Raw genomic sequence first — 23,761 nt, forward strand, 5'->3', positions numbered from 1 at the left:
AGAAACAAATATTTAAAATACAAATATTTTTTTTTTTTTGAATTTATTATGAAATGACACTTGAATACACTTCACCATGAGGATATCAGCTGATTGTTAAAGCTTGAAGTAAAATGTACAATATATATTCATCATTGCTTGCTTCACTACATCAAAATTACATCACAGATTTGAGATCACATTTATAGCATACAGTTACCCTGCACAATCACTTAGTACTACACATTGAGCAACACTCAATTTAAGCTAATTGTAGTGAATAAAAACAGCTAAATCATCTGAGTAAATCATCTGAGTAACAGCATATTCTTAATTAATCATGCAGTTCATTACTTGCTGGTGTACATTCCTGGAAAAGTCATTCAATGCACAACACCATTCATTCTTCCAGCAAATATGGAATCCTAGTTGTAGCATGTTTAAATTGTACCATGAAAATTTACCCTTATGAGCGACAAGATTAAAACACTCTGTAATGGAAATGCCCACAAGACTGACCCGAAATCGAAGATTTGGTATAAATTACTCGAAACATAATTATTTATCCCGTCCTCAACAGGGTGAAGGATTGGTATAAATTACTCATAAACATAATTATTTATCCCGTCCTCAACAGGGTGAAGGATTGGTATAAATTACTCATAAACATAATTATTTATCCCGTCCTCAACAGGGTGAAGGATTGGTGACCATTAGTCTAACCCTGCACTCTTTCATGAACACATCTACAGACACGTGTATCAATCACTGTGAACAAGGTCTCCACAATTTTCCTTTTTTGTTTACTGATCATCTTCTGGTATTTCCATGCCAACATAATATATATTATAATGTCATAACTACGGTATATAACAGTATTGAAAACAAACACAATACTAATAGTAGGCATCAAGACATATTCATGTATTTTCAAATTTAAAAATTAAACGAGTACTTCATCCAATTTCAAAACACACAAAATACTACTCTGTATTGAAAAGTAGTTGTACAAGCTGCCCTTACAAACATTCTCTAGTGATTTTGCAAATTTGAGTCAATGTGATGAGAAACACAAGAAATTCCTGTCAGATAATGGTTCACCCAATGTCTGTATTGCATAGTGTGTGTCAACAGAGGTAGGGAAAAGTTCATCAACTGTTAAGGTCTCATTACATTTACCAACAACCAATTTTCAGTTTTAACCCCACTCATTGTAAATTCCTTCAAGTATCAAATTACTTATTTTTGCAAGATTGTCAGTTTAGGAATATTGTCTTTAATATGGAATATTTAAAATAAATGTTTTTGTTTTTTTTTAATTAACAGATAGATAGTTGTAATTTACCCAGAAATTCACCAAATGTTGGGACACGGATAGATAAATGTTTATTCTTGTCAAATTGAAAAATGGACATGTGTGCTTCGGTGAAAATAAATCTTACAAATGGAAATAATAATGAACAATATTTGTGGGTTTTTGTTATCAGAATGATTCAGCCCTTTGCAAATAATATAAATTTTTGTAATTTTTATGGGTTCTTTAAATGTAATAAAAACATGACACACCTTTCAGCTTTATATCCATGAGTATTTTGGGATGATTTTTTTTTTGACAAGACTAGCACTTCAAATGATATTTTCAATCATTCATGTCATAGAATGACATTGATCCAATCACTTAGTTTGCTACCTATGTATAATTTACCAGTCCTGTAGAATATACACCACGTACTGTGTCCATCAAGGAGGAAAGGTTTTGTAGCTTCAGTTTGTTTTTAAAATTATAGAAAATCTACTTTATAATGCATGTATCATTATATTCACTACTTAATCACAACACAACATCTGTTTAGAATCAGCATGGAATTTAATGCAGTAGATAAAAAAAAAAACCCATCTAGTTCATATATAAGATCATAGCAGGATTCAATTTTGTCCATCTATATGTATATAAACTTCAGAAAGATATTCAACAATCAACAGTTGCTTAATTTCTTCCACCTTCTGAAATGTTTTGTTTACTCATTAACTTATATAGTAATGACAATGATTAGATTACATACTGCATATAAACTGGCTTATATGACATCAATGAACAATTTTAGTTCTTTACCTTTTGTGTTCAGTGGGGGTCAATACTGCCAGGTAACACCGGTATAACAATGTTCAACATTGAAAGACAAGGGAGGAAACTTAGACGGTGAAAAATGTTGGAAGAATTTAATGTTAGTTTAAAACTAGAATATCTCAACAAACTGTGTCAACTTGATATTCAAGCCTTCACAAACTTGGACATATTTCACTGTTTTAAACACTTTGGAAATTAGATTCATGATTCAGTCTATGGTAAAGATATATAACATTATCCTCAGATTGCTATTTACAAGTATCAGCAAGATGTTGGCCATATTTTTTATTTATATTAGATATATATATGAATGTTTCCTGCATGAGTACACATCAACAGTAATCTACCTACATATACGTCTTTTATAATACAAAAATCACATCATTTGACTCCAATAGCAGTGTTCACATTTTCTGTTAAACACTAAGAGAAAGCAACAAATACTCTTTAGATTTCTTCTTTCCCACTCCACTGGTATATCTCTGCATCATTTCACAAACTATTTGTCCTTTTTTCCCATCAATGCTTCATCTATATATATCTACAAACTTCCTCTAATCATGCGATTCAATGGGTTAAAATAACCACTGCAAAGTCCTGATGGTATCTAAATCATCAACTTCAAATCCTGGATCACAAGTTAACATCACTTAAAATATTATACGCCGTCTTTGCTGACATCAATCACATCAAACCAAACAATTCATTTCGTAAATTCAAGCACAGGTACAAAAGTGTGCCACCAATTGTATTTTCACACTTGTATTGCTTTAGTCTGTAAAAAGAAAACTAATATAAGCTGCCCTATGTTTTGTCGAATGTCTATGGATCTTCATAATGTCTCCATGGTAACTTTACCAACCATCAGACGTGACTGCCCTAGTTGCTGAAGACGCCAAACTTCCGAGGTTTATTCAGTGTGTTCTGGACACCAGCTTCGGCTCTAAATCACCATCTGTCTCTTTGTGAACAGTCAGGAACCAGACTTATCTGTTTTCAGCACTGCTTCGGTAGCATGTTCTGGCATGCGAGACGGGTCAGAGAGAATACTGGTAGTGGTGCTCAGTTGGCGCAAAGCATTCAACACAGCTGTAAAGGAAACAGTTTTAACATTCAACACAGCTGTAAAGGAATCAGTTTTAACAATGGCAAAATACTGTTGATCAACTTGTATCAATAGATTCTTGTCTTTACAAAATCCAATTATGTACTTCGCCGCTCTTGTTTTAAGGAGGCCTGATATACAACAGGCCTCAGTTAGTGATATGTCCCTGAATTACAGTATTTAAAAGCCCCTAGATCTCAAATTAATAGTCGTGAGGTACTGTGTGGGGAACTGTTGATAATTCTGCTGTTGTGTGTCTGAATCTGTGAATCTGTTGGCAACTCTTGCCTGCTAAACATACTATTTTCAGAAATGAGGTTTTGTAAATAAGCACCACCACCCTACATTTATTTTGGTTGGGTTTACTGAGAGTATTTTTGGTTTAGTGCATCAACCCTCCATAAAACAAAATCTTATAATTTCATCACTGGTGTGATAGGATATTCTTCACTTTCGTTATCTACATCAAACTAAAATTCAATTTTTACCAGGTCTTAGGATGACGAGAGAGCAGTGTTGATCTAACCATGCCAGAGAGGTCCTGCACAGCTCGTCAATACTAGCTGTGGACACCATGCTGTTATAGGTGTCAAACAAACCCTGAATGATGGTGGAAAACTAAAACAATGTCAAGGAGAAACATTTCTCATCTTGAAAATCACTTCATTCACTAAGTTGTTTACACTCATACAGGTTGTAAACCCCATAGGGCAAATTTTTAAAAAACAATGGGAAAATTTCTAAACTCTTAATTGAAAAAACTTGATTGTCTGCAAAGGATACGATCCAGAACTTCCAGTTTGTTAGCGTTCTGCTTTTGACGTACTCCTGGAACATCTCCTTCATCTGGTCCACTCTCTGTCGCGTGACTGGAACCCCGGTAGCTGGGAGCTGGGCTTGGCATTGACTGCAATAATACAGATGTTGTGTCAAATCATGCCCATTTATACAGCAGTCATAAATAATGCAGTATGTAGCCAATTTGCTTTGTCAAAATAAAAACAAATTTCACAGCATGCTATAAATTTGATTTGATTTTTCATGTAATTTCTATAGAGAGTTTAGAATAGAAGTCCATCAATGACAAATACCTCATCACTACGATTGCATTTTAAATGGAAGTTTTTACTCTTCAATGTGACGTTTCTGCCAAACTAACCTTATTTGAACATTGAGAGAGTCTATTTCTTGTCGAAGGATCTCTGCTTCATTCTGCATCTGTGTACGCTCTGCTTTCAACTTTTTACAATATTCAGCAGCTAAAAAAGACCCAAGGCATCTGTGTGACAAAGCAACTACCGGCATAACTTTTCTAACTTTACGAAAACTCAAGAATCTCGTGTTTAAATAAACTAAAATTAGAACATAACCTACTTTTTTGGAGCATTGCTGCCTTGCTGACTTTGGCATTAGGATTCTGACTAAGTGATGGGATGAGGGAGTGAAGCAGGTCAAATCCAGTCTGAAATTTTGATTTATTATACTTACAATTAACAAAATCTACAAGTCACTGGTACATAATAACATTTATTCTGAAATAAACTGAAAATGTTGTACAATATAGGTATTATTCATGGGTCTTTCTTAATGCACATTATGACTTGTTACTGTATATGCTTTTCTGCAAGGTATGAGAGCCAATATCCCACTGGCAGAAAACCCACCTTGATATTACACCTTCTTTTCTGTTCTGCTGAGGTATGATTTAGCCTTCTGTGTTCTCCACCTCTGAACTCCGACTCCGAATCCTAAATCCAATGAATAAATCATGTATGTAAATGTACCCAGTGTACCAGATCCGTATCTAAATACCTAACTAAATAATTGACAAACACGTAGCATAATCCTTGTCAAAGTGACAACAAGATTTCTTTCATATAACACTACTTCAGCAACACAATCTTGACAATTCCGCTGTCTTGACAAGTTTTTCTTACCCCTGACTGGTTTCCTGAGGGGCTCCTGATGGACAGACTATCAGAAGGACTAGTGGGATTAGAGAACACAGTGCCAGGACTATTGGGGGGATAGCTTGCCCTCCTTGGGGTGATGGACTCTGAAAGAGATGAGGAGAGGGTGGGGGCAGCAATCTTTGTTGGAGTTATGGTTGTCACATTGGTAAATTTAGGCACTTCTACAGACGTATTAGGTAAAGTTACTGAAAAGAAAAAGCAAAGATCATTTTATGAAACACTACATATACATATCCTCAATTGTAGAAAAATCCTACTATAATGGCAAATTTGACTTTGACCTTCAACTATAGCTTGCACCTGGACTTTTCAGTTCACTGAATATAAATTATGTAATCTTTACCTGGATTCGAAACGAAGTTAATGAGTGTTTCTTTGGTGACTTCAACAGCAGGACTTTGTGTTTGCAACAGTATGCTGGCATCAGTCAGCTAAAAACAACAGACTACTAAGTATCACACTATATGCATTGTCATTACAGTACTGTAGTCAAATACACAATACATTTTTTTTCATTGGGTGTCATCTTTGCCTGATGCATGTAACTGTGGATATTGGAATAGCTAGGAATTTACAAAAGCATAACAAAAAATATTTCACATTTGAATATGTACAAGTGTAACAACACTATCATTGGCCACGAATTTCATATCAAAAATCAAACCCAAGCTTTTGGAGTGACAAAGAATTATCACTTTAGAAAAAAATTTAAGAGAAACTTCATTAAACAATAAAGATGTGTCAAAGTGACATAAATGCCCCCATCAAAGGCCCATAACTTAATTTGCCAAAACCAACTGGACCCAAATAAGAAGTTGACCTGTATATTTTCATGGTATATCTATATCCCAAATTTCAATTCAAATGGTCCATGTATAATTGAGATAATGAGTGGAAATTGAATTGGTTGAAATTTTCTAAGTCTAATGGCATGACATTGCCAAATATTATCTGACTTGAACTAAATAGTAGCTTATCTTGTATATTTTCGTGACATATCTATATCCTGAATTTCAATTCAAAATGACTGAGATAATGAGCAAAAACTGAATTATTTGAAATTTTCTAGGTCCAAGTGCAACAACTCTTTCAAAAATTATTCAACCAAAATCAAATAAGAACTTGACCTGGATATTCTCACGATGTATCAATAGACCAAATTTTAGTTGAATATATGTTTCTGTGTCAGAGATAACAAGATGTACTGTGAGCAATGCTCACTAAGAATACCCCCCGCTTACCCCAATCTCCCAAAGGGTGTTGTTAATAGGTATAAATTACCTCTTTCCTGAGTGTAAAAATATGGTATGTATTTGTAGAAGAAAATGGAAGATATAGTCCAAACACAAATCCATGGCATAAACCTATAATTTTGACCTTGAGATCAAAGGTCAAGGTCATAAAGAGGTCATGAATGTACATGACACATAGTCTCATGGTGATACACCCATGTCTTATGGTATGACTATGTCAAAACCCTATAATCAATTTTGACCTTGAGGTCAAAGTTCAAGGTCATATACAAGTCATGAAGGTACTCGACACATCGTCTCATGGTGATACACTCATTTGTCAAATATGATATGCCTATGTCAAAGAACAAAGAAGTCATGGCCCGGACATGAATCCATTGTAAAAACCTTTAATTTTGACCTTGAGGTCAAGGTCATATGGAGGTCATGAAGGTACATGACACATCGTCTCCTGGTGATACACTCATGTGTCAAATATGGTATGCCTATGTCAAAGAACAAAGAAGTTATGGCCCGGACACGAATCCATTGTAAAAAAAACCTTTAATTTTGACCTTGAGGTCAAGGGTCAAGGTCATATGGAGGTCATGAAGGTACATGACACATCGTCTCCTGGTGATACACTCATGTGTCAAATATGGTATGCCTATGTCAAAGAACAAAGAAGTTATGGCCCGGACACGAATCCATTGTAAAAAAACCTTTAATTTTGACCTTGAGGGCAAGGGTCAAGGTCATATAGAGGTCATGAAGGTACATGACACATCGTCTCATGGTGATCTACCTGTGTGCCAAATATGGTATGCCTAAGTCAAAGAACAAAGAAGTTATGGCCCGGACACGAATCTGCACAGACAGACGGACGGACGGACAGACAGACAGACAGAGTGATTCCTATATACCCCCCAGAACTTCGTTCGGGGGGTATAATAAACGAGAACTAAATCATGGCAGAAGGACACACTACAAGTGTACCGGTATATGTCCAAGCCATTGGACAAAGATAGAAACACTCAAAACAAGAACATCTGAAAAACAATGCATCATTACATAGTACTATGCACAACTACTTACTTTGTAAGGAATAGAGGAGACAACCAAAGGTGTAGAGGTGGGTTGTTGCCCTTGAATTGTCACTAGACCAGAAGTGGCCACGCCCCCAGTCTCTTTTTTAACATTGATGATCGCCCCAGGATATGTTCCTAGTGAAAAAGAAACAGTATTTTATTCAGAGAATGGTTTTATATCTTTATGCAGTTGGGCCAAAATAAAATATATGTGTGTTTCCGGACTCTACCTGATTTTTTGCTGCAGACCCTAAATATTTTTTATTGATGAAATATATAAATGAAATAAAAATCTGGAATAAACTAGAATGTTTTTCATTTTGCGTTCGAGTTTCTCTGATTTACATTTCGACTATTGAGTATTGATCTTCAAAATGTTTGAAAAGCAATTGTAATGAATATAGACATGTATTCAAAGTTTATCAAAAACTAAGATTTCAAATAAAATGTTACAATAAAATAAAATGTTTTACCTACCTACACTACCTAATATTTGGGGAATGAAATATAGGAAACACATAAATTTTATTTTGGGCTTATCTTTACATGTACATGAACTGTATGTATAATTTTACGAATATGAACTACATACTCCAGTGTTATTTTGTTAAACAACCTAGAATACTGACAACTTGGAGCACTGACAATAACATGGTGGAAATAGAACTTTAAACTTCATTGTGCATTACACTACATATTGTCAAAAGCAATGTAGATTAAAGATGTATCATGAGATTATGATATCACATTACAATAATCATCTGTATCATTATATTGTTAGAGCAATTCTGAGGTGTCTAACAAAATGTGCTTCAAAAATATCACACTGTTAAACACATTTACACATTGATAAAAAAAAAAAAAAACCAACACAACATCCAGTAATCATAATTGAGAACTTTTCCGTTGACCAAGTCAGAGTTAGTAATACTTGATGATAACAATAGGCCACAGGGCACATTGCTCACATAAAGCACCAAGAGGTCTGGAGTGTACAGATACACATGTACTTGCATATCAATTTAACAATTATGTAAACTGGCATATATTTGAAAGACTTTAATTCAAAAGATATGACCAATGTCAAACTTTAAACCCTTTGTGCTCAGAGGTCATGGTGTCAAAAATTTTGGTACCAAAAGAAAAGTTTTGTCAAAAGGAATACAAATGTGAAATATGAAAGCCCTATTACTATATCCATTCAAAAGTTATGGCCAAGGTTCAAGTTTTTGCAGACAAACAGATCAAAAACCATAAGCCCCCCCCCCCCCCCCTCTCTCAGACTGACTACAGGTTCATAAAAAGACTTTGAAGATTGTTCCTATATATGTAACCAATGTTAATCTTTGAACCCCCTTCTGTAGCCCCAATCTGACCCCAGGAAATTGACATGACAAAGTCCGAAACTATACTACATGAGAATCCTTAACAAATCATACCTATGTATGTGGTTCTTAAAATATGATTATTAAAGAGTTTTCCTAATTATAATCAATGTTAAAACTACTGTGCCCTTGTCCTAGTCCTGGTGTGAGGGTGTCATGGTATGAACAAACTCAATGTATAAGCAATACATGTATTTCTTTAAAATTTTCAGCTTTTCTGGTTTCTTAGTTCTTGAGAAAATTTTCTCCTTCACCTGCTTTGTGGCAAGTTCAATTGGAATTAACTTTGAAACAAAAACAAGATGTGTTTGTGAAACACAAATGCCCCCAATAATGGCCAATTCCAAAGATGGACAAGGTCACAAGGGCAAATATCTTGGTACCAGTAGAAAGATCTTATCAAAAGAAATGATCATGTACAATATGAAAGCTCTAATATTTACCATTTAGAAGTTATGACCAATGTAAAAAAGAAATTAAAAGTAGGTCAAATGTCAAGGTCAAAAGGTTCAATACCCACGGAAAGGTCTTGTCACAAGGAATACTCATGTGGAATATCAAACCTCTATCACTTATTGTTCAAAACTTATTAGCAAGGTTAAAGTTTTCAATAAGTAGGTCAAACTCCAAGGTCACGGGGTCAAAAATGTTGGTACCCATGGAAAGGTCTTGTCACAAGAAATACTCATGTGAAATATCAAAGCTCTATCACTTATTGTTCAAAAGTTATTAGCAAGGTTAAAGTTTTCAATAAGTAGGTCAAGGTCAAGGTCACGAGGTCAAAAATGTTGGTACCCACGGAAAGGTATTGTCACAAGGAATACTCATGTGAAGTATCAAAGCTCTATCACTTACTGTTCAAAAGTTATTAGCAAGGTTAAAGTTTTCAATAAGTAGGTCAAACTCCAAGGTTAAGGTCACGGGGTCAAAAATGTTGGTACCCATGGAAAGGTCTTGTCACAAGAAATACTCATGTGAAATATCAAAGCTCTATCACTTACTGTTCAAAAGTTATTAGCAAGGTTAAAGTTTCAGACAGAATTACAGAATGACAGAGAGGACAAAAACAATATGCCCCCCGATCTTCGATCTCGGGGGCATAAAAAAGTGGAAAGTTTAAAAACAACAGACACCATGCAGATAACAAATTTTATCATAAAAGCTCACTTGAGCCCATGGCTCAGGTAAGTTAAAGTCAAAAGGCTCAGATAAGTTAAAATTTTGAGATGACCATAAACGCTCACTGAGTCCATGGGTAAGTTAAAGTAAAAAAAACTCAGGTAAGTTAAAATTATGAGACTCAGAGAAGTTAAAATCAAGAGGACCATTAACAAAAACAACCCTCTGCTGAGTGCCTCGTTCCCATATTTAATCTGGATTTTAAACAACTTGAGGAAGGTTACATACTGATAATTATTAAGCTTGTTTGTAGCAGTATTCTCAATATAGTGTATAATCACAAGCCTATCACTTTGGCTGAACAAGAGAATTTATATATACACTAAATAAGAATGCTTGCATAGTAACTTCACAAAATTGTAGTCTCAGTCCAAAGTATTTTCTGATAATTCTTATTTCTATTCTTTTCTATATCAAATTTAGAGCTAAAATTGTGTACTGAACATTTAAAAGGGTCAGCAAATAAACTCTATACACTACGGACATTACATAAGGAACATATGATAAGGTTCCCTACATACTCCAAATGTAGCCCCGCTCTGGCCTCGGGGTCATGATTTAATCGTACTCTTCGCCATGAGAAAGTAGTCATATAATTAGTCTTTATAGTATTTTTCTCATACTGTAGAATCATTAGAATTCGTGGTGGCTCAATTTTCATGGAATTCGTTGGTACCCCTCACCCACGAATTTACATTGATATCCTCAACGAATAAAGACAAAGCAAACATTCCAAAGTTATATTTCTTACAAATATATAAATCCACGAAATTACGTCCCCATGAACCCGTAAAAATTCAGCAATCCACAAAAATTGGCCCCCATGAATTTAAATGATTCTTCAGTATGAACCCATGATATTTTTTTTATTCTTTTTTACTCAAAACTGTTCAATTGTTTGGAGAAGTCCATCAGAAGAAAACCGAGTTGGACAGGCATAGAGATGTCAACTCAACCCCCACTGGAAAGCAACCCACCCACCCCTTTCCAAATTGTCAATTTCTGATTATTTTCATTACATCAACCCACCCATCCCAACAGGAATAGGGATTTAATCACATATTCCTTTACCAATGTTCACTATAACTTTGGGTTCAGGTGCACTAGAAACTTTCACAACTTAATTCTGATGTTTCATTTATATAAATTACTAGCATATAAATGCAAAAATACTAATAAACAGAAAATGATTTAAAATGAAAACACACCTCATAATTTATATTGTTTGAGCATCTATTTACATTATATAGTGTATATATATAGTTCAAGGTTATTCAAACTATAACTCTCAAAGCAAATCCAAGACATTCACTTTATTTACAGAAAGCCTTTATAGGGAGAAGAGATATGTACAGAAAGTACAAGATTTAACAAAACTTGGTGCAAACAAACTTTTTTCAAAAATTATGACAAAATGAAAACTAAATTTATGTTTTTATAAGTAAAATGAAAACAATTTACAGTATGGAATGTAATTTATACCCATGATTTCTCAATTAAAGTCTGAAACAGTGAGAGAATTTTAAGTAGAGATATATAGGGAGGGGTAATGTATTTCAACTTTTGAACATCATAGAAAATTTACAAGTCCCTTATTTTTCTTTTTTCTTTAGGATTTTTTTATATTTGTACTTATTACAATCAAACGAAGAAGAAAAATATTTACTAATTAATGCATCCTTTCTTTTTTTGGTAATAAGTTTCCTTAACATACAATTCTATAAAATCTAATGGGTTAAGAAATATAAGTGCGACATATATTCAACTCTTATCAAACAGTTTCAAAACAGCTAGCAGACATAACCCGGCCTGAGTACCTCAACATTATACAGATTGTCAATACAACCCGGCCAGTACCTCAACATTATACCGATTGTCAATATAATAACCCAGCCAGTACCTCAAAATTATACAGATTGTCAATATAACCCAGCCAGTACCTCAACATTACACAGATTGTCAATATAAACTACAAGGTTTTATATATCTAAAATTCACCTGGTCTTATCAGCCTAGTACACATACCATCAGTATACACATGCCTAGATTTAATTCATTAAAAGATACCGCATGCACCTTTATAAAATTCAATATTTAATTTAACTTCATACAACAAATACTGAAATTGTTAATAGTGAACATTGTAACTGTCTGGAATTGTCAATTTTGCAAATTTATATAAAATAATTTATGCCAAAACCTAGATAAAATGAGTAGACAAACATAAAATTTTCCATTGAAATGCTTAACAATACACCTTATATACATGAAATTGAAACCAATTTTAAAAGTAAAACATGCATGCATGTGCAAAAATCTGTCTTACCAAGTTGATGGACTGGGGACAATTGAATTCCTTTGAGAATCATGTCTAAGTTATTACAAAAATTATTGCAATGATAATGTCAGCTGTTTATTTCCTTCTGGCAAAACATACAACATTCCCTTTCACATTGCAGAACCAATTGAAAAACCTTTAAAAATCAAAATATGAACATATTCATGTTATCAGGGTTATCCTCCCTCACAATCATGATGGGATCATAAACTGAACATGAACTCTGATGATGAAATAGCATGCATGGAAAGAACACCTTAAGGTCAAGGACAGAGCAGAACAGACCAAATGAGCCAACCATATTCCTAGGTGACCAACATTCTTTTTGCTTTGCAATAGGTGAACAGTAGCTCTACCTGCCCACACCATGTGATCGATGCATGATTATAATGTAATAGTGTAATGAGCTATATATATATATATATAACTATATACTTTGAAAACAAATTTGTCAATTAATACAGGACATGGGTGCAGTTCGTGGATAAAAGCAAAAATTTGTTTATTACAAGTGACAAGAATACAAACTATAGCTATGAAACCCATAAATAAATAAATAATGCATTAGAAGGGAAAAAATCCAAGAACAAATCATTCTACTGATACAAAAAATTGACAAAAGTATAATCAAATTAAGATTCGTGACTTTCTAATTTAATGCAAATTCTATGAGTAATACATGTAGTATTTTTTCTATCACAAATAAAGAAAAATGAATTCTTAGACCTGTGACTTTCATAACTTAAAAAGCACTTACATTTACTGCACTGAAAGGGTCACTCGTGATCAGCAAGTTAATCTTAGGTCTTTGTCATTTTAAATTGTTTGAATTGAGCATGGTTACATAATTTTATCCAATGATTCAAATGAAATTCTTTGTACCAATTTGTAGTTATTCATTTCAGAAAGTTTTCATGATTTTTCTGAATGTCAGGAATTATTCTCTCATAACATCACATTACAATTCTTGTATCTTATGTCATCTAACATTTCAAATTACAATAAACAAGAGACCAACAGGTCTTATCGGGTCACCTGAGTGTTAATTAAAAGTATCACTTAAGTGTCGAGGGCTATGAAACCTAGAAAAAAATTCCTATTTAGAATATCCAAGCTAAATTCTAATATTTAGCAACAGTATTTAAACAAGATGTGTTCTTAAAACTTAAATGCCCTTGAAAGTGCCTATACTGATAAAAGGCTAACACGATATATGTAACATTACATGTAACACGAGATGACTAATTTGGACATGTCCTAGATTCAAAACCCTAAGGTTGCAAAATTCATAATTTTGGTACATCCTTTCCTGCTTTTCCTAAATATGCAGTTAGTTTTTGTACAGTAACAGCAAAAATAAAGAAGTCTTTCAAATGTATTATAATCACAATAATAATTTTGGCCCCACCCTGAAACCAAAACTGTTACCCCCTGGGATCATGAAATTTACAATTTTTGATAAAGGACTACCTACTCCTTCTAAATATCTATTAGTATCAATAGCATTGAAGAAGATATTAGTTAAATGTTTTACAAATATACACTTTATAATATTATACTATACACCATATAATACTAAGTTTTGGCCCCACTCTGGGGTCAGAACCTCTACCCCAGGGATAATCAAATTTACAATTTTTGTAGAGGCCCTCTTACTCTACATCAATGTAACAGTTGAGGTTTTCACCGTATAACTTGATATCTTTTTTATTTATTAACTTTTGAAATGACAGCTTAATCGTATTACGATGTCAGGGTGAAATAGATAGAGTTTAATAAGTATTAGGTATTGTTAATACGGGTACTTTCTCTTCAAGTTATTAGAAGTTCACACAGTGACTTGTTATGATGTATCGAGAACATTTTTCTTGTTTTAAAATATAGTTAACACCACGTATGTTGTCTGGATGATGTGCTTCATTCCCATTTATGTATTGAATTGGTAATTCATGGCCAATATATTTAGCTGATAAATAGTTATCCTTTACCTGTAAATGCATTTTATGGTGTAGTGACGGTTATATATTGTAATTTCTCGTTTTATTCCAAATCCCGTCACCTTTCACTTCACATTTGTTTACAAGTTTCTGCTCATTCTCTCACCAGAGGGTGCATCACGCAAGCTTCACTTACACCTCTTTCAATGCTTGTAATCACGTGACAATATGATCACATGATTTAAACAATCATTCTTGTTTCCTTTCCATTTAAAAGTTCTGGCAACAGGTGATACCTCTGTCTCTTTCCATGGCCCACTGGTACTTTGTTAAGTACATTTTTACCATCTAGCTGTTTGTCTTTTATTTTATAAGTTTTATCGTATTTTTTACAGTCTTCCTTACTTTTGATTCCATGTTTACATTAAATTTCCACCACGTGAATGTCCTACATTCATACGCATATTACTAAGTAGTTCCAAATTTAGGATCAGATAACAGAGATTTGAAACAATTTACAGTAAGCACGGAACTCTGGGTAAAGAATGGTTTCTGCTATGTATGTTGCATTATGGGATATAACTTTATACTTCCGAGTCAAACTTTTCTTTCATCCACGTATATATACATAGGCAGTAATAGCAAATTATGAACTTCTACAAGGTATGTAATTAATTATTTAATGTCGTATGAGTGAAAAAATTTCTATTTCATATTGGGTTTTTTATGTAAGTTACTAGATTTTTATCTAACTATTTTCTGTATGTGTTCTCCGTAAAACTCTGTAATATTTGATATGAATTCATATACATGTATTTCTATAAGAATTCATATCCGAGTCAGATACGGATTTTATTACAGAATATTGTATCGGTCTCGTGAGGTTCCCTCGATCTCCCCAAAGTACCCCAGACCACTCGACGGGAAACGACCTGTTCAAATTACGGAATAAATGACTCAACAGGGAATAACCCGGTCGAATCTAGAAGAACAAGGTACGTTTAGTTGAGAATAACTCAACTTTGAATTATGCAGAATCTGGAATAACCGGGTCATGTATGTACCTTTGAGTGTGAATACTTTTATTGTAATATGTAAAATAAAATGGACTCCTCAATAAAGGTGAAATATTCCAGGTGTCAGAAGTGAGATAGTTAAAGATGGGTATCTTGTTACATCACCATGCATTTAGTTTTTCTTGTCCATGAGCAATTGTAGATAAGATTTTTGAAAATTCATCAATTTTTGGCAGTTTTTGTCTATCCCCTGAGGCCCCAGGGGTGCAGGAGTCCTGAAATTTACAATTTAGTTCCCCCTTGTCCAAAAGATGCTTCATACCAGATTTGGCAAGAATTGGAGTGGTAGTTATCAAGAAGAAGTTAAAAATGTTTTATTGTTCACACATCTAATAACTGACCATTTTGGCTCCATCTGATACCAAAACCCCTACCCCTGATATCATCAAATACTATTTTGGTAAAGGACTACTTGGTCTTTCTAAATATCTATTTAGTTTCAATCTAATATCAATAGCACTAAAGAAGATGTCTTTAAATGTTTCACAAATGAATACTATTAACCAAGTTTGACCCTGCCCTGGGGTCAGGAGGTCAGAACCTCTACCCTGGAGATCATGAAATTTACAATTTTGGTAGAGACCTTCCGACTCTATATTACTATGCATTTAGTTTTTCTTAAAGATATGCAGTTGTAGAGAAGATTTTTGAAAAATTGTCAATTTTTGCCCCACCCCTAAGGTCTCAGGGGTGCAGGAGTCCTGAAATTTACAATTTAGACCCCCAAATTTGAAAAAGAAATGGAATAGTAGTTATCAAGAAGAAGTTAAATATGTTCTATTGTTAACGCACAACAAGAGACACAGGCCAATTGCAATAGCCCACCTGAGTTTACTCAGGTGACCTAAAAACCCAGGGATTTATCAGTACCTTCTCATGGCTCAATATTCTGCCCCATTCACAATGGAAAAGAGGATGCATTTTCCATTTTGTGGAAAAAATTGAAATACTGAACCTTATTTTTTAAATAGAAAATTATGCAAATTAAGGATGACCATAGGGGGTGATTGAGGGGAAATTCTCCTTCATGTAAAACATTTATAGCTATTCAATGGAGAAAGACAGTTGCAGCACACTTTTTCACCTTATCAATGAACAAGATCTGATTATAATCTACTGATTATAAAGTCTCCAAAACGAAGTACTGGCTGTATAAAAGTAGCTTTTTCTGAGTTCTACTATTTTCATCCCTTGACAAAATCCATGTCAATTTTAACTTCATTCCAAAAATCTAGATCACGAAGACTTTGATTTTGAAATTTTTCACAAAAATCCTGTTTTCCTTCAGTAAAACTGGTGTCACTTGACCTTGATCCTAGTTTGTAGGTCCCAACATCCTCTCATCATTTTTGATGATTCCATGTCTCTATCAGTCAGAGTTCTAAAGTTATACAAGTTTTTATGATCAAGGTCAAGGTCACTGGAGATACTAGTTTGTAGGTCGCTATATCCTTTTATCATTTCTGAAGATTATATGTCTTTATCAGTCCCAGTTCTAAAGTTATACCAGATTTATGTTCAAGGTTAGACGTCAAGGTCACTGGAGTCACTTTACCTTGATATCAATTTGTAGATTCTATCACCCTTTTATTATTTCTGAAGATCCCATCTCTTTATCAGACCTAGTTTTTAAGTAATACCAAGTTTATTATCTAAAGTCAGAGGTCAAGGTCACTGGAGTCACTTGACCATGATACTAGTTTATAGATCTTATCCTCTTATCATTTTAGAAGATCCAATGTCGCTATCAATTCCATTTCTAAAATTATATGAGTTTGTAAGTTCAAGGTCAGAGGTCAACACTTGAGTCACTTGACTTTGACACTAGTTAGATCCCATCATCCTTTCATCATTTCTGAAGACCCAATGTCTCTATCAGACCTGGTTCTTAAGTAATACCAATTTTATGTTCTAAGGTCAGAGGTCAAAGTCACTGAAGTCACTTGACTTTGACACTAATCTGTAGGCCCTGTCATTCTTTTTTCATTTCCGAAGACTCAGGACAATATCTATCATATTTGTCATGTTATATCTGTTGAATTTTGGAATAATTTTTTTCCCCATAGAGTTCTTTGTTAAACCCCACCCCATTTCATCCCCCACCCCCCAAAATGTACCCTAACCCCCTTCAATCTGAAAACAAAAACATTTCAGCACATACATTGGCCTACCATATCGTTCAATATCTATTACTTTCATCAACTGGTTACAGAGAATGGTGTTGGACAGCTTTAGACGCGAGAAAGACGTGGAAGAATCTGCCATATGGTGGGGCCCTAATCATGAGAAAGAAAGTAAGGAGCAGCACAAATTCCAGACAAAGTGGCTCAGTTTAAATATTTGGTTATGTTACAACATTAAAACAAGAGGCTCATGGGCCACATCGCTCACCTGAGTCACCTTGGCCCATATCTGAAGACTTTCCATATATATTTGCATGTAAAACCTTAGTCCCTATTATGGCCCAAACTACCCTTTGCAAACTTGAATCTACACTATGTCAGAAAGCTTTCATGTAAATGTCAACTTCTTAGGCCCAATGGTTCTTGAGAAGAAGATTTTTAAAGCTTTTTCCTATATTTGTATGTAAAACTTTGACCCCCCTCCCCTCCACTTGTGGCCCCATCCTACCCCCTGGGGGCCATGATTTGAACAAACTTGAATCTGCACTATGTCAGAAAGTTTTCTTGTAAATATCAGCTTTTCTGGCTCAGTGGTTATTGAGAAAAAGATTTTCCCTATATATTTGTATGTAAAACTTTGATCCCCCCTTGTGGCCCCATCCTACCCCCGGGGGCCATGATTTGAACAAACTTGAATCTGCACTATGTCAGAAAGTTTTCATGTAAAAATCAGCTTTTCTGGCTCAGTGGTTCTTGAGAAGATTTTTAAAGATTTTTCCTATATATTTGTATGTAAAACTTTGATCCCCTATTGTGGCCCCATCCAACCCCTGGGGCCCATGATTTGAACAAACTTGAATCTGCACTATGTCAGGAAGCTTTCATGTAAATCTCAGCTTTTCTGGCTTAGTGGTTCTTGAGAAGAAGATTTTTTAAATTTTTCCCTATATATTTGTGTGCAAAACTTTGATCCCCCCTTGGGGCCCCATCCTATCCCCGGGGGCCATGATTTGAACAAACTTGAATCTGCACTATGTCAGAAAGTTTTCAGGTAAATTTCAGCTCTTCTGGCCCAGTGGTTCTTGAGAAGAAGATTTTTAAATGACCCCACCCTATTTTTGCATTTTTGTGATTATCTCCCCTTTGAAATGGACACGGCCTTTCATTTGAACAAACTTGAAAGCCCTTCACCCAAGGATGCTTTTGGCCATGTTTGGTTGAAATTGGCCCAGTGGTTCATGAGAAGAAGATGAAAATGTGAAAAGTTTACAGACAGACGGACGCCGGACAAAATGTGATCAGAAAAGCTCACTTGAACCTTCGGTCCGCATCAAAAGTTAAAAAAAAATCACTACAAATCAATGGAACAGCTGTTTATGAATTCAATTGAATGTTTAAAAGAGTAAATCAGAAAAAAAAAAAGATATCTAATATAAGAAATCATTTGTGTTTATTTTGCTGAATTACTTCATAAATACTGATGGCCTAAAACTGCTATGGATTTAGGCCTACACTGTTTGTAATATTTAGACCCCTCTGTCCTATAAATCCGCATTCCAATCTGAATCTCGAATGTTTTTAAGACACAATCAAGATACTCAAGAGCATAAGACTAAAGTATACCATCTGATGCCCTTGTTGTTTTATGTAATGAAACAGCATACCTACACAGAATAAGGGGTCAATGCAGACTTCACTTTTCCTGTGACAACTTCCCCTAACATGGATCATTTTAGGTGCTATTTAATAGTATTTCATAATATAATGTTACATACAGTCAAACCTCATTATATCGAACTTGATGGGACTGAGAAAAAATCAAGATATCCAAGGATTCGAAATATTGAGGGTAAAATACTTAAAGAATAAGTGGTTGGGACTTCTGAATAACTTTGGCATATCCATGGTATTCGAGATATCGGTGTTCAAGTAATTGAAATTCAACTGTATATTTTTGCATGTTCTGCTAATCTGAACTCCCAAATAATGTACAATGTTATTGGATTCAAGTTTGTCCTTCATTAAGCTGAGATATGGGTCCTCCATCACCACATGGTATTTACTCAAACATCAGCTATGTTGTTTATTTACAATATTTTTAAACCAACATAAATCAAATGTACAATATACTAAATACTGTTTGATAATGTAATATCGAGTTAGACATCTGCAGGATTTTAAGACATTCGAAGTGTTTGAAACACGTTTTCTTAAATTCAAAAGTGTTTTATGCAGTTGGCAGAAATAACTGCAAAAACTAAAAAAAATCCAACCCAAATTTTATCTTTTTTTATTTTTATCTACTCTTCTAATTTTAAATTATAATATCATAAATTCACTTTATTTAAGTACCAATATGTTTGAAAACAATGAGTGACAAACTTACATCATAAAGATATATGTATAAGATACAGTTGTTGTCTTCGGACAGGCTGCATTTTTAAAAAGTTTCTTCACTGATTAGTTCTATAGTATTTTGCCCTTAAGTCAATTGATAAGCTTTTCCCCTTTAGAATTTATTAAGCTATTAATATAACAATAATACACATGAAATATCTGATCTGTTCATTGATTTACTATATTGCATCTTGTCAAGTCAAAGACTTTGTCATTTTACTACCATGTTTTATTTAAATTCTTTCTATTGTTTTATCCTTTCCTTTATAGCTCTTGCAGGTCTTTTATTAGGGCTATTCCAGAAATAAATACATGGGGGGGGGGGGGGGGGGTCGGGAGGCACCTTTTGTATATACCAAGCACCCATAAAAAAAAAATAAAAAATTACCCCATGACCCATCAAATTAATAAACTCATTTTACAATGACCCATCTAATAATAAAAAAAAACTAACCAGACCCACCACAAAAATATTTTTAAAAATGAAAACGGTACAAATCTCGCGAGGTTTTCGGGACAAACATTCTAGTCAATGACGCGGTAATGCCTGTGCGACATTGTATCACAGTAGTTCTGAAGAAACGATGTCACATCAACAATCAAAGGCATCTATGGCGGGAATGTTGGAAAGATTGCGAGTCCAAACGATGCTATTATCATGAAATGGGTATGGATATGTTTTTCCACGAATCGTTCGTCTAATGGAGCCCGCGCCCGGAGGCCTCTATATCACCATCACACCGACTGATAAATATAACGCATCGGTACCCTCGTATAAATCAACTAAGGTTTGCCTATTTTTATTAGAAAACGGAATACCTATTGGTTTCAAAATATTCCCAAAATCGATGCACTGTAAACTGTAATAATCTACAGAACAGAGTTCGCCGCCATCACGTCCAAAGGGACCCTACTAAACGCGCCTCTAATTTGAAGAGTGCCGTAATGGAAAGTTATGCGCTGCAAAGAGCGACAACTCGAATAGTTCTATGTTACTTCCGATTTCCGATTTCGAAAGCACGTTTTCAATTTTCCCTTCGACGTTTTGTAACCAACACGACAAGAGCGACAATAAAAATATTCTGAAAACTCAACACCCACGTGGCACAAAATAAAACAATAGAAACTACCCACTACCCATAATAAATATTTTTTTAACAGTCCAACCACAGACCAATTAAAATATGAAAAAATACGACCACCCACACAAAAAAATATCGTTTGCCGCCCGACCCCCCCATTTGATCATTTCTGGAACAGCCCTTAGTATATTATCAATGATTATTAGCACAGACATTGTACAGCACATAAAAACTATTTGTAATTTTGCACATTATAAATGAATAAAATAATAATCATACAGTATGGAAATAATTGTCATGTAGATGAATTTTCTATTAATTAATGAAATTTTTTTTACATGTTCTTTCATTTAAAAAGTAAAAATTAAGGTTGAAAATGATGGTTTCAATATACAAATTCCAGGAAATGAAAGAGACCCCCATCTCCAGCATCAAAGACTGTATCACATGTATGCATTGAACATACATGCAAAATTCCATCTTTGCTAGCCAAGGGTTTTTGGTCCACTCTGCTCCCCATAATGGGAAGACGGCAAAAATCAAAAAGGTCGATCAGGTGTCTGCGATATTTAACAAAAATGCATAACAATACTTGAAACTATTTTGGTATACTTAAGGAGTGAAAAACTAAAAATTCATCAAAGTTAGACACTCTCGTAGAAAAATTATCATAGGTGGACCTTCTCCCAGAAAAAAATCTGAATCTGTGCATGACAAACAATACTGAATGCAAATTTCTGAAATTATGTCATAAATGGGAAGCAACTTGCAAATGTAAATACATCTTCGTAAGCCAAGCGTCTGATTTGCTTAATCTCATCTTCTCCTTGGTGGATTTAGTCCTATATACATATTTCCCATCACTGCTCTCTGGCAGCTTTCAAGAGTTGTCACTCTTTGCAGGTAAAACAAGAGGTACTGTGAGCAATGCTCACTAAGAATACCCCCCGCTTACCCCAATCTCCCAAAGGGTGTTGGTAATAGGTATAAACTACCTCTTTTCTGAGTGTAAAAAACAAATGGCATGACAAACCGAACCATATTGTTACTTCGATGTCCAGTGCGTGTGACCTTTGACCCCAAAATCGATAGGGAACATCTTCATCCCATGGGTAGTCCATATGTATGATATGGTGACTGTAGGTGGAAAGGATAACGCTTTAGAGCCCGGAAACCATATTGCTACTTCGATGTCCAGTGCGCTTGACCTTTGGACCCCAAAATCGATAGGGAACATCTTCATCCCATGGGTAGTCCATATATACGATATGGTGACGGTAGGTGGAAAGGATAATGCTTTAGAGACCGGAAACCATTGCGTCTACAGACGGACGGACGGACAGACGGACAACCCAATTCCAGTATACCCTCCCCCCCACAACTTGTTGCGAGGGGTATAATTATCAACCAATCATAGTAAATGTTACACAAGTAACAGTGTGAATGTTTACAATAAACTTATGTAACAACGAAAGTGGATGAACTCAAAGTGAAGGAAATACGGAACATTTTAACAACAAATGTTAAAGAGTAATTCAGATAACAGGATTACAGACTGTGTACTAAGTAAGCGCTGTGTTCATAGACACTAAAACCAGTAGTGGTAATAAATCAATGTTTTACGAATATGTACCAGCCATTTTGAAATTTTAACCGACGTTAATTGTTGTTGTAATTGCACCACTGGAATCCATCATGAAAAAACAAACTGATTAAACTGTGTAGTCTTGGTTTAAAATAATCAATGTTTCATCAGATATTGCCTGTATTTGTTTTGGGGTTTTTTGGTGAATTTTCATGACTGCTCACACATGGGTGCCACTATTACTGTATATAATCGATAACAAGCTACTTTAAGGATGTATGCTACACCAGAGAGATTTGATTTGGATGAAAAGTGGAGGATATGCACAACAATATTTTGAAACTGAAAACTTTCAAATTTACTTTATATGGTCAAAAAATACAGTTATATTTGAAAGCAATCTGAGAAAAATTTTAAACCCCTGCTGGACTCGAACCTGTGATCTACAGTTCAGCAGTCAACGTGCTAACCTACTGAGCTACTCAGCAATGCGAGAATTTTTAAATGAATAGACAAATACTGCTGATATTTATATTTTCCACTATGATTTAAAAGGAAGTCAGCCATTATGACAATGTAGAGTACCTCCTTAAAATACACATTTGGATTGGATGCCCTGGAAACCCAGGGCACTTTAAACTGAACGTTTATAATATAGGACTAAATCCACCAATGGGGAGATGAGAGTAAGCGAAAATGATGTAAATAGTAGATGAACACTTTGACTGCTATCTCAGCAAAACATTTCATCAACCGTGACCAATCATAAAGGCACAAAGTAAAATACGATAGTTAGTACCGATTCAATATCCGTAAAGCCATTAGTGAAATTTGTATTGAAGTGAATGATGTTCTACTAAAATAATGTTTTTAAAAAACTGTTATGTTTCTTTTGCTAAGAATTACAAAGATGGTGAACCTTCCCGTTCACTCGAAGACACCAATTTCATTTTCAGTCAATGTGAATACAGATATAATCTTCACTGCCCAGACATAGCTGGATTATTGCAGAACCCACTCAAACTGATGAGGAAAAATGAAGTTTTAAAGCCTTCTTTCAAATCTCTTTTTATAAAATACAGAATGTCAATGAACACTGTGACATCCTATTTAGAATTTGACCACTTAGGTTATGGGTGATAAATGGGTGTGTG

The 23,761-nt window shown here is 34.5% G+C and overlaps 1 protein-coding gene across 2 annotated transcripts in view; it reads right to left on the bottom strand.

The window, feature by feature from the left end:
• Window positions 1-887: 887 nt before the first annotated feature.
• LOC125674346 (MLX-interacting protein-like) overlaps window positions 888-23,761 on the bottom strand; it is a 45,172-nt gene continuing 22,298 nt past the window's right edge. The window contains exons 10-19 of one of the 2 annotated variants that reach the window (XM_048911481.2): window positions 17,592-17,696; window positions 7,513-7,640; window positions 5,529-5,616; window positions 5,150-5,370; window positions 4,877-4,960; window positions 4,587-4,674; window positions 4,372-4,471; window positions 3,996-4,119; window positions 3,701-3,830; window positions 888-3,196 (exon numbers count right to left, since the gene is read on the bottom strand). In XM_048911481.2, coding sequence (XP_048767438.2) covers window positions 3,081-3,196; window positions 3,701-3,830; window positions 3,996-4,119; window positions 4,372-4,471; window positions 4,587-4,674; window positions 4,877-4,960; window positions 5,150-5,370; window positions 5,529-5,616; window positions 7,513-7,640; window positions 17,592-17,696 — 1,184 coding nt within the window. In that variant the 3' untranslated portion in view covers window positions 888-3,080. The remainder of the gene's footprint in view (window positions 3,197-3,700; window positions 3,831-3,995; window positions 4,120-4,371; window positions 4,472-4,586; window positions 4,675-4,876; window positions 4,961-5,149; window positions 5,371-5,528; window positions 5,617-7,512; window positions 7,641-17,591; window positions 17,697-23,761) is intronic. The other variant, XM_048911487.2, reaches the window with a different exon arrangement.

The sequence above is a fragment of the Ostrea edulis genome, chromosome 1, assembly GCF_947568905.1.
Source record: "Ostrea edulis chromosome 1, xbOstEdul1.1, whole genome shotgun sequence".
Lineage (NCBI taxonomy): Eukaryota > Metazoa > Mollusca > Bivalvia > Ostreida > Ostreidae > Ostrea > Ostrea edulis.